Source organism: Falco rusticolus, chromosome 4 (genome assembly GCF_015220075.1).
Source record: "Falco rusticolus isolate bFalRus1 chromosome 4, bFalRus1.pri, whole genome shotgun sequence".
In the NCBI taxonomy this organism is placed as follows: Eukaryota; Metazoa; Chordata; class Aves; order Falconiformes; family Falconidae; genus Falco; species Falco rusticolus.
In genome coordinates, this window is record NC_051190.1 from 70,135,514 (window position 1) to 70,148,264 (window position 12,751).

Here is a 12,751-nt window from a genome sequence, read left to right on the forward strand (position 1 = left end):
TCTTGGTTGGGATTGAGTTCATTTCCTTCATAGCAGCTGGTACGGGGCTGTGTTTTGGATTTGTGCTGAAAACAGTGCTGATAACACAGAGAAGTTTTAGCTACCACTGAGCAGTGCTCACACAGCCCCAAGGGCTTCTCTGCCCCTGCCCCGTCCCCCCGCAGCGAGTGGGCTGGGGGGGCACAGGGGGCTGGGAGGGGGCACAGCCGGGACAGCTGACCCCAGCTGACCAGAGGGACATTCCATGCCATATGGTGTCATGCTCAGCATGTACAGCTTGGAAAAAAGAAGGAAGAGGGGGGTGTTCAGAGTGATGGAGTGTTTTCCTAAGTAGTGGCTATGCGTGATGTAGCCTTGCTTTCCTGGAGAAGGCTGAACCCCTGCCTGCCCATGGGAAATGGTGAATGAATTCCTTGTTTTGCTTTGCTTGCACGTGTGGCTTTTGCTTTACATATTAAACCGTCTTTATCTCAACCCACGAGTTTTCTCACTTTTTCTCTTCCAGTTCTCTCCCACATCCCACCATGGGGGAAGTGAGCGAGCGGCTGCGCGGGGTTTAGTTGCTGAACAGGGTTAAACCGTGACAGGATGTAGGTTAGAAAACACAAGAGGTGAATATCAGAAACAGTAAGACAACCTAGGGACATCCGGAAGCAGCAAGAGAGAGCAATAACAAAGAAACAGGGAGCAGTAAGTCTACAAGCCATAATTTAGATGCGGGACCAGCATGCACTGAGGTGTCTGGTTGGGTAGTCAGCTCAGCCTTTCTTGCAACAGAAGGGTGAACTGGTTTTGGAGCAGTTTCTGTTCCACAAGAACTTAGCACCATGTTTTAAAGCAAACTTGCACAATGCTGGCATCACAACAGGGAAAGAAGTTTCACACTGTGGAGTCCATGGAAGCGTTTGTCACTTTTTGAAGTTTTGTGCAGCATGGATGAGGGAGTGAGAAGCAGCACTGAACAGCTCTAAAGCTTTAAGTAGACTGGAAGAGGTTTGCTCACAGGTAGACTTCCACACAACACTTAATGGCACTGCCCTTTCTAGAAGAGTCTTTTGCTGAAGAGCCCTTTTTGTCTCTTATTCTAAAATAGGCAAGGCGATCTTGCACAAACGAAGCGTTAGAACTGCTGAAAGACAGGGTCAAAGAAACCCTCTGCTGTGCTCACTTGCAAGGTAGGACTAGAACAAGGACAGCCAGTTGCAAACAGTATCTGCATAGGTGGGTATAGCCTGGGCCAAGGGCTACATGAGCGACAGGATCTGCTGCCTACTTTAACATGGTTGCTTTTCTCCTCCTGCTATATTTTGCCCAACATTTATCCCACTTCCAGCAAAAACTGGTTTCAATTATGGTTTCTGTAGATGGCATCTCAGCGTGTCAGTGAAACATCAATGAGCTGGAAGAACTACCTGGTTCATTAGCATGCAAATAAGCTCACTCCTTAATGCGAGAAAAGCTTTTACTCGTTCATTGTGTCTCCAATACAGTAATTTCTTCCATGTCCTACATTTTTATAGGTCAAAGTATAGACATGTGTGCATGTCCCTCCCTCTGTGTTTCTGTCATTTCTGCACATACTCTACCAGTACCTGAGCTCTAAATTCTGCCCGGGTGATAGTGGACAAGGAAGGGTGGATATTCCAATATTTCTGATACCTTTCAGTGTTGGAACTGCTGTTTGTATAATAGAAAAATAATTAGCTCATTAAGAGGGCTAAAGAGCTGTTAATTTACCTGCAAATTTCTGCTGTAATAACTGTACTAGTAAAGAGTGTGAAAAAATCATTCAAGTCCACACAGCCGTATTGCAAAGCCCGTGGCCAAATGCTGGAGCAGAGTCCTTTGGTCGTTCCCCTCTGTGCTGCCTGGGGAGAGGTGCAGCTGCCTGGGGGGAGAGGAGACACCTTGGCACAGCTGTAGTGGTAGAGGGTTTGCTTTCCAGCTGTGCCAGCAGGTGGTTGTAAGTGCTTAGTGACTAGAATATATCCTGGCCATTAGGTAGCTCAGACTGTTTTGTTCACGCTTAGGAAGGCATCAAGCCTGACTCCCTCTATGTCCTGGCTGACTGATCTCCCTATTGAACTATGCAGAAGGAAATGAACTTATAAAAGGAAATATGAGGCTCTTCCACACCTGCTCCTTAAAAGAAGGTAGGTGATCACTTCACTCAGGCATGGCCCAAGCCGAATGGTGTATGCTGGGCATGTCCTGGGAATATACACCGAGCTCAGCCCTGCAGAAACCTCTGAACAATTTATTTTCCAATTCAGATCTGGAGTGAGTGTGAGCTGGGCTGCTCTTGCCAAGGCTGGGGGAATTCTTCACCAGGGCATGGGCGCAGCTACAGGTCCCTGGGAAGCATCAAATAAAAAAGCGTGGCATCTCTTGACTTACTTGACAACTTAATTGCAGTTTTCAAAGTCACAATTTGGGATTTAAGTGTTTATATTCTACCTAGATCTTATTTCTAAGACCCAAGTTCATTACAATTTTGAAGTGACAGAACTCAGCTAATACAAAATTAAAAATTGGGAGACATAAAACATCCATCATCCAACACTTCTGGATCATCAATTTCTGCATTATACAAGGTTGTGTAGTATTTTTTAAAAATTTCTTTAGCTAATCCTTTTATGTAAAGCAAGCTTATATGTCTAGACTAGAAGTTTCCCCATTTTTATTTTTATAAACATAGATGTTTGTCTTTTTCTATATATTTGCTTTTATTGGAAACAACAGACATTTTTTTTTTTTCCCCAAGACCACCTCAAACAGAACAAGTCACACTTTAACATTACGGTTCCAATACAAAATAAAGAAATTCCAATGTAGGAAAAGTACACAAAATGATAGCTAGTATGAAATTAATTCTTGTTTTGCTTCCCTTTACCACACTTTCAAAGTTGCAGGTGTCTATACCCAGTCATGCCTGTCAGTGACAGCATATGACTTTTCATCAGTCCCCAGCCAGCGACACAGCAGTGCTAAGAAACACATTCTCACCTCCCGCTCAGTTCTGCTAGCATATCATGTATTTTGTGTTTCCAGAGTTCTTTCTCATTCTGATGTCTAGAGTACTGCTGAACATTAGGTAAAAAAATGAACATGAGGCCATATAATTAAATTTACAACAGAAAGATAAAATGTTCCCCAAAGGGCTACCAGAAAATCATGCTGCATGTCAGAGGAGGAAGGAGGGGGAGTGGTGGGATCATGCTCATAAGCAGTAATGAACACAACAGATATAAATCTCCTCAAACTAAAGCGAACTATACAAGTGACTGTGCTTATACAAGCATTAAAAAACTGAAAGAACACGGAAGCCAATTTTTTTAATCACATTTTTGGTGGCCAGAAAGTAAATGCCTTGTTGTTGGCTTTCTGGTCTTCTGAAATTCAGTTTCGCACAATGTTGTCTGCATTGGCCTAACTTCTGCACAGGAGTTTTCCCTCAGTTTTCCACAGTAAACTCATTTGATACTGGTGCTCCCTGAAATACTCCAGCACATTCTTGACAGTTTCACCAGAAAATGTTTACTAGAGTGTTGTAGTCAGTATTTCACCTCTCTTAGATGCACCACCACACTTCGGCAACACCACGTTACCCAAGGCTGCAAGAAAAAAAATTCCCTGTCTAAAACTGCTGCCCTTCTCAGAGTCCACTTTATCTTCACGTGAAAAAGAAAGAATATAAATGGAGATTGCAAGCAATAACTTATCAATCATCTGTCTTCCCTGTGCCAGGACAAACAGTATTTACTTTCATCCAGAGTATGTTATTATCTGCAATTATTAACTCTGCCAAGTTCCAAGAAATATAAATGGGATGTTTTCTACAGAGGCTGAAAGTATACTGTTATCTTAGTTCTTCTAATTCTCAGTTCATGGGTTATTTCACTCTAAAAAATTGCCCAGTTGCTTTTGGTGACTTGTTATTTCACCAGATGTCACATTTTCTTGCTTCATGGACATGTAATTCTTATAAATGTACATAGGAGTTGAAAGAACATAAGGGAAAAAAAAGAATATACTGTATTTTGGAAATAATTTAAACCTATGTAATAAGCATTAAAATGTTAACACATACCAAATGTTCTTGATTTACCAAATTTTAATCTGTAGTTTTACAGTTTAGTCTTAAAATAGTACCAAAACCCAAACAAAATTTCTAATCATTGAAGCTGGATACTAAAATATGTTTGATTAAATGTTTAGGACAAGATACCAGATATGTTTCTTTTTGATAGCTCAACCTCAAACCCCTTATGTTTCATAAATATAGCACTGCAAACATCTTTAGAATCGTTATTTTGGTGAAATTTGTCAAGATGATTAAATATTTTTGTACTGATCTGCCTCTGCATTTCCCTGTTTTATTAAAAAGCCTGGTGCAAACATTAGATCTACAATATACTCGTGAGGAGGAAGCAAAAGCCCAGCTATTCCTTGAGGGGAGTCATCAACCAATTTAACTTCATTCCAAGCTCTGTTATACTTGCCACGAACTAAACTACATCCAATGCCAATTCTGTCTGCTATCACCTAAAAAGGAAAGAAAAAGGAGTTAATCACAGTGAATACATGTAGCTTCTGTGATATACATCAGGGCCAAAATATGCTTAAAAAGAAAAAAATACCTGAAAGGCCAAAAGCTTTCTTGAAACAGACTTTGTAAATCTCTACGTGTTCCACACTGCGTATCTTTATTGTTGGTTCTGCTTAGAAAGTGTAGGCTTTTAAACGTTATTTCTACCATCTTCTATGCACAACATGAAAAATACTCACTTCAACTCTTTCCAGACACTGATACATTTGTTTATCAGCCAGTCCTTCAGATCTCAAATGAAGTGTAACACACACAGTACCTAGCAATGCTTTTTTCTAGTTGGAAGACTTCTTTCTGAATAACACTTTGAAGAATTGTCTATTCAAGCAATGAGGTGTAGGTACACTGCACGTATATAGCTAGTATGAAATATTAAGTGTAAAAATATAACATTTTTATCAGTGTAAACCTAGGACTGCTGCTTCACTCCAAAGTACACTCCTTGCTTTTCAGCCCTGCGAATGTGGGAAGCAATGAAATGCAAGGCAAGCATCTGCTAGATGAAACACCTGCCTTTCCTCTGTGCTGCACTATCACTGACAGACCTATAATGATTTCCAGCTACAAAATGCTTTCTCAAAATGCATCTGCTGTGAAGCAATGAAATCCTGAAAGATTTTTAACTTGTTACAAATGGACAAGGATATCCATTGCTTGGATTGCTGTGGCTGTAAGAGATTACCTGTCCCTACAAAGGTTTCCGAGGACAGTGGAGGATAAACAAACATCAGTGCTGCTTCAGCACAATTAATTCGTGCCCTCAAATCTCCACAAAGTATGTTGGGAACTTTCCTAGGTCCTTCCCGCTTAATGTGCTAGGCCCTTGCTTCTCTTTTCCTTTCCATCCAAGAAGGAGAAAAGTCCAGCGACCCAACAGTCAAGGAAAAGGGATGGGACAGATAAGCAGGCTGCAGGAGCGCCTCTTCACATGAAGACAAAAGAAATGAACTTTCCCAGTCTAAGACACTAGACTATAAAAGCTGGTATATACTATCACAGAATACTGGATAGATACCAAACAAAAATCATCCCAACAAGTTTACATTTGTAGCATGGAAAAAAAAAAGGAAGCCGCATAATTCAATACTTTACAGTTTACAGAAAATGTAAAATGTTTTGACTCCCAATCAAATATTTTGGCTTTTTGCCATTTATCAAGTATTCTGCTGATATCACTTAAGACAATTTAATGACAACAAGAATGTTTACAGAAATATTCTGGCTTTCATTCACTGGGAAATCAACTTTGCCGGTGAAAAATGACTTCTAAGTGTATACAAAAGATTTTACATGGCTATAAATATCACATAATACTGATGCAAGTATACTTTAGTTTATAATATCCATTTAAAATCAGTATGTTATGTTGTAAAATAAATGTTAACATACCTTGAAAAGTAAAGCTCTGTGGTAGAAGGTCCCTTTTTTGACTTTCCCAATAGGCACAACATTGCATTTCAGTTCAAATTCTATTTCACTTATGTGAAGTTCCCAGCTGAAATCATGTAGTTTGTCTCTTTCAATTGGGCCACCCATCTTGTCTGCAACAAGCCTGTTCCAGTGTATACCAGGATCAATTGCCTCTATAATTCCTCTTATATTTATCACAAAATGTAACAAAATGAAATGTATACCAAGCAATAAGTGAATGACATATAGGTCTTTAATACTTTTGCTATGTTTGCTTTATTTTTTCTGTAACTGGTGTATATTCAGTAACTGGTATTTTAAATACACTCACCGTTAAGTACAGATAACCATAACTCAGGTCATTCACATTTGTCACAGACTTAAACTAAGGTGCAACAGCTGTAAGCAGAGATTCTGGAGAGGTCTAGTACAGACACAAAGTCCTCAGAGAAAATCATCAGTAACAGTGTAACTACTGAGGAAGTAGTTAAGAAGCTAGTGTTCATCTTTACAGCTAACAGATTATGTGAGCCATGTATCACAACCGCCAGCCTTACCATTTGTCTGAAATAGTAATAAAGGCATGAGAATATGTATGACAAAAATAAAGCCATAGGTAATGATCCCAGCATAAGAAAGCACCTATATCCATAAAGGGTACTTCAGCTTCTGCATGTGCTTTCTTACATTGAAGCTAGTATTTGAGGGCTGAGAGGTGCGTATTTATGCATTAAAAAGAAAAGAAGAATGGCTCAGTCACGGAAACAGAAGATCAGAACGCACAGTCTGTGCAAACACTACCAAAAGCATGTCCTTGGGTGACTCTGCACACACAGGATGAAGCCCTGTTCTGTAAGTCCCTACCTCGTCGTACACCCCCCTTCACCTCCCCTGTGCGTGGTCCCTGTACGTAAAGACCTTTGTTTGTCACAGCGCCCTCAGCCACAGGCACAAGTGTTACTGAAGGCTCTCACTCCGGACAAGGTGTTGCAGAGCAGACATGGGAATCACAAGCTACTGCTTCACACAGGGAGCTAAAATCCGTGTGACCACCTCTGCAGCGACTGTGAACAGGTTCTGTCTGCACAAGTACACGCACGGCAACCTCAGCAGCCTTAGCTCTCAAGCCTAGCCCGAAGGAGGTACTGGTTGCACCAGCGTGGGCACAGGGAGTTATCACTGAGCAGGCTAGACATGGTGTCTTGAAGTTGGGAATTACTGGGTGAACCTGACAAAGTGGGGGCTCTCAGCAGTCACTTGTGCTGCTTGTGCCTACAGCCAGCCCTCAGGAAGGAGAGCTGGCCTTCTTGAGCCTACGTGCACACCACTCCTGGCTACGCACAAAGGTGTGCCACATTGGTTTAAAAGGCGACAGCCAGCACTCCTGCCCTGGCTCCCTCCCCAGCGAGCACAGCCTCGAGCTGCCAGGCTGCTGCTGCTGCCTCCTCCTCCCTATTCAACACATCTATTCAGGCAGCTGCATGGAATGCAACATAAACATAAAAATCTTCACAGCAAACATTCTACTTAAATTTCCCATGATTGTTTTGCTGTGCTGTGTGTCTGCAAGTATTTCACGGGTGTGTTTGAAGAGCGGTTTTGAAAGAGCATTTTATGGATTTCACCTTGAGGAAGACAGCATGATTTATACACAGCTGGATAGTTAAGGATGAGTATCTGTCCTCTCAAATTTTGCAGTCAACAGAAAAGTCATTCCGCATATCACATTAAACCACTTCATTAAAAATGAGAGTAGAAAAAAACAAATTTTGTGAGTCTCAGTGGGATCTGATGGCAAACTCTCCACTTTCAGGAGGCAGCAAGGAAACTGCTAAGATAGTAAAGGTTAAACTAAGGAGAAGATGAAAGCAGGCACACTGCTTGGAGGTGACAGTGATTGGTGCCCAGGCTGAGTAGTCAGTGTAACTAATGAATCACACATTGATAACAATAGTCTGTACATGCACCATTGCAATATCCTGGCACTATTAAATCATCAGGATGTTAATTACAGTAGCATCTATAAACTACATTAGAAAAATGTCTCATGCTTTTGGCTCTTAGGAAAACAAAATACAAGACAGTTCCTGTCCTGTGGAGTTTCCAAGTCAAGAAAGGCTTCCAAGGCAAGAAAGACTGTAAGAGAAAGAACAGTCATGGTACCTGTAAGTTGCAACAGTCTCAACTATGAGGTTAGGGTTTTAGCTTGGGCACTCAGGCTCTGTGACACCTGGGTCTCTCCTGCCCTGTGATGATATAGATGCCATATGCAGCTGATGTGTTCATTGGAAAGGATCAGCATAGGTATATAGATGTGAAAAAAACCTGAAATTGTCCATACGAGTATTTCCAAGATGAGAAATTTATACCCTTCTGTTGCAAGTGATATTTATTAAAAATATTTTAAAAAAAGTTAAACTAATTCCACCAAAATTAGAAACAACAAGCTTAAAATCTGAAATCATGTCAAAGTTCTGGACAAAAGCTGATCTGGATTCCAATTAAGGATGGGGAAAAATAACAAATTTGGAAAAGTTGTTGTTGGGTGAGAAAACGGTTATTTTACCAATTCAACTTATCTGCGTTATTTAAGGAAATATAATTTGATACTCACTGTGCAAGAGCCACAACCTGTTCCCGGGTGGTAGTTAGTGGTAGAATTATCTTGGAAGCATTATTAATGTAATCCAGTAAAATGAAGTCAGGTGGTGGTAGCCATTGTGAATTTTCTAGTTTTATTTCATCCTGGACTTTAGGTGTAATCTGAATAACTTCTTTTGATTTTTCCTCTTCTTTTTTCCCCTTACTTTTCCTTACATAGAAAACAACAGACACTTATTCAGAATACTGTAATCTCGAAAGTTCAAGAGGATATTTTAGACAAATGGATTTGGAGGGGAGGTAGGAGAAATCTTTTCTCTTGATAATCAATACTCCAAAATCTACAAAGCTGACAAGAAGACTTGTGGAACATGCCTTTAGGAGATGGCTAGAAACCAACTGTCAATAGTTCCACATTAATATTGCTTTAAATTCTAATTTTGTTTTTGTCTATGACTCTGATATGCCTTTCCCATATATGGATTATCTGGGGGAGAAAACACTTACCTATATACATACAGAAAACATTTGTAAACAGTTATAGTTTGGCTCCATATGGATATAAACTAAAAATCATGAACTCCAATGAGTTTCTACTTGATAGAAATCTGGACTTAAAATAAAGAAACAAATGGTATCAAGAGCATGGCTGAAATCTTGCCAGGACACACCAAGCAGTAGACTCTGCAGTTGCAAGTCCATGTGCTTCAAGCATTATGCAAACTGCAACATGGCTTGTCGGATGAAGAATTTATAAGACGTTTGTGTTTTTGCTGACTTTTTTTCATAGTACATGCTACATATTTCACTAATGTTCAGGATTTGAAAGATGACTATGATCCTGAAGAGGCATCATAAGCACCTAGCAGAAATATAAATTAAATGCTTCTTTTGCTTAGATGGAACACTGTGCATTTCACAAGGTATGTAGCAACCATAAAATCAGTATCTTACCAAAGGTATCATTAAGATCTATGCAATCAGACAGTTTAGGACTTTTCAATTGTGGGAGCAGATGGAACTTGTGTTTTGTAAGCATTGTATTTTTTTTCAGCATAGGTCTTGAATAATTCTACTGTGAAATATGACTTACTTTCCTTTGTTTAACAGTTCTGGCTTATTTTTTTTAAACCCATAATACTTCTGGGCATTCTTGGAAGAAAAAAATAATAGAAATAATGGACCACTAGAGTACATGGCTCCAGGGCCAACTATCATTATTGTATGTTCTTCAAATTATTCTTAAAATTTTTACAATGAACAGCACTCTTAAGAGGGAAGGCATTAGACAAAGCAGAAGGGCATATATCATTATCAGTAGTTTAATTCAAGCAATTTGTCTTCAGAATACTTTGCAAAATTTTCTTTTACCTTTTGAGATTTACCATTTTCATAAAAAGCCCTTTTCATATGTTTCATAAAGCACATTAATTTAGAAGGATAACCAATTAAGATTTAATCTTAAAATTATAGAAAATTCACCACCCTCTTAAATAAACTGTTCTCATTATTAATTATGCTTATACTTGAGAAAGGCAGACAAACAATTTTCTTTATCTAATCTGACTCTATCTAACTATAGCCAGGGAACTGTATAATGCTAGATTAAACAGCACCTCACTTCTCCATTTATACTTAGACATTATGGGTAAGAATACCCTGTTAAAACCCCCCTGCATTATTGCCACCTCTCTGGTGTCTGACTTAGCAGGTTTTCAAAGCAACAACTCTTACAAATGGTATAATTCTTGTTCCTTGACCATTTTCTCTCCTTTTTCCCTGCTCTTCACTTTCATCCTCCCAGTACTTTCTTTTCCCTATGAAAAGTGCACTGCTAAGTCACAGTGCTATAGCAGGAGAATTTGTTCCCTATTCCTATCTACTGAAATGACTCTTGAATCACTTTTATTCTCCTACTTTCCAATTTTCACAAAGCAAACACTTGAGAGGGATGGGTTTGAACAGTAATTGGTTTGTTTTTTTTGCTGTTGCTTACTTCTCTCAGGTATGGCTATGTTCTGGTCTTCAGTGGAATGGCTGCTTTAAGGTTGTCTTCCACACCTGTCTCTACCTTAATCCTCAACTCTTCAGGTCATCATACCTGTCTAATACTTTCCTCGTAAGGAACCATGGGAGGGGCTTTCTTATAGCTCAGTGCTACAAAATAACCAGCAACTATTACAATAGACCACTGTCTTTTTCCTGTCCTCTTTTTTTTATCCTCATTTTACCAGTGGGAATTATGACAGCAGAAAAAAATTACTCCCCTTTCCCGAAGCTGTCTTACTGCTCCTCAGACATACTTGCTGCGAATGCAGAAGAATATTGCAAAGGAGAACTCAGGCCAGTTAATGCTCTCCCAAGATGTTTCTGATTCCTGTTGCAACTTCAGTACAAAAGGCCAATGGGTCACCAGAGAGTTAGTTTGAGGATGAAGGCAGCCAATGCAATATCCTACCACCAAAAGACAGCCATGACAGCTACTTTCTTTCCTTTTTTGCATAGCTTAATGCCTTGCTTGTTTTTAGAAAAGGAGCAAGTGAGTATTGTGAAGTATTTCCTTAAATGCTGTGCTGCAACATAGCACAGAATAAATGCACATTTATCAGTCTACATTAAATATCTTTTAGCCCAGTCAATGTGTATATCAGATATGCAACTGTTTGGGTAAAGATGTTGCTATCTCTCTATGCAAATGTATGTCAAACTATAAACTAGGCACTTCCTCTACATCTGATTCAAACACTTCCAGCAGACAATTACAACTGCCCTTTCTCTTAGCCTTCAACTACGGTTTATATAAAGTAGTACCACTTTTTCAAAACAATGGCATTAAACTATGTTCAGTAGTACTTTGTAAAATAATGATGAACAGAAACGTATGATCAAAGGAAAAAAATATGTAGGAAAAAGTCTAAGCATGTTTGAGACTTGGAGTCAGCTACTGACCTTCAAGTAACTCCCATATATCTCACAAAATTAATAATAATAATGATGTATGAAGTATGGATTCAAAATGAATGACAATGGGGTTATAAATCATACAACTTGATCATGACATTCAAAAGCAATTATTTCATACCTGAAGAAAGAAGTTTTTGTATCCCTGCAAGTATACTATGGGAAACTGAACCAGGTATTTGCTTTTTCCTAAAGAAAATATTTTGCTTTCTGAAAGAGTTACGATTGCTAACAGAGCAGTCATTTACTGTGTAATTGACATAAATTACATTAAAAAGCAACTATCCAAGGGTATTGTCATATCACACTGTAATAAACAAACATATTTTCTTGTCAGAACAGGTCTCAACTACACAAAACGGTCTATGGCTAGAGCATCTTCTGAGATGAAGGATCCCCCACTGGTGCAGAGCAAACGTAACTGGGGCTTAGCACCTCCCCTTGCCTCCTGCTCCCTTTGAGCAGACTGGCATATGCTCGGTGGGTCATGACCCCAGCACGCTGGGTTATCAGGAGGACCTGCTAAATGAGCAGAACCTAGAACAGTCCTGGTAAGACACTCAAGATGCAGTATTTATTCTTTTGCATCCTGAAACAAGAACCTTCCATAATGCAATTCATATGACCCATTTCAGGTATTTACTATGAAATGATTTAAACTGAATTCCAGGAGTGCTTGCAGTCCAAATAACTTGTCAAATGTAAATGTCTGCCTTGTAAGTCAGTAACTTTTGCATAGACTAATCTCATGATTTTGGTCCTCATATAAGTCAGAACCTTAGCCTTCACAGTCAGTAGCTGTTATCTGTCAACAATTTGTATGTCAGCTCTAAACACACAGATACACATATAATTCAAAGTATAGTATCTTAAGCCTTTTTCTCTAGTGCTGCTTTTGCTGACTGAATACTATTGTCCAGATAACTCCTGCTTTTCCTCCATTGGAGATACTATTGAACTACTGAGATCATAAAGGAGGTTCCAATTGTCTCTTAACTTTCTTACTGCAGATTTCATCTCTCAAGCACAGATACATACATGCACAGAAATATATAAGCAGTCTAAGAAATCAACCATTATCTCTATCAATAAAATGCCTGTACAGACAGTAGCATATCACAGGTCAGGTATGAGCTCCAAGCTAAAAACTGCAAACATAGTACTTCAGTT

The 12,751-nt window shown here is 39.4% G+C and overlaps 1 protein-coding gene across 1 annotated transcript in view; it reads right to left on the bottom strand.

Annotated features, from left to right (window-relative positions):
• Positions 1-4,223: 4,223 nt before the first annotated feature.
• Positions 4,224-12,751, bottom strand: part of ARMC3 (armadillo repeat containing 3) — a 48,332-nt gene continuing 39,804 nt past the window's right edge. The window contains 3 exon segments of the mRNA XM_037387317.1: positions 4,224-4,545; positions 5,999-6,161; positions 8,634-8,831. Coding sequence (XP_037243214.1) covers positions 4,336-4,545; positions 5,999-6,161; positions 8,634-8,831 — 571 coding nt within the window. The 3' untranslated portion in view covers positions 4,224-4,335.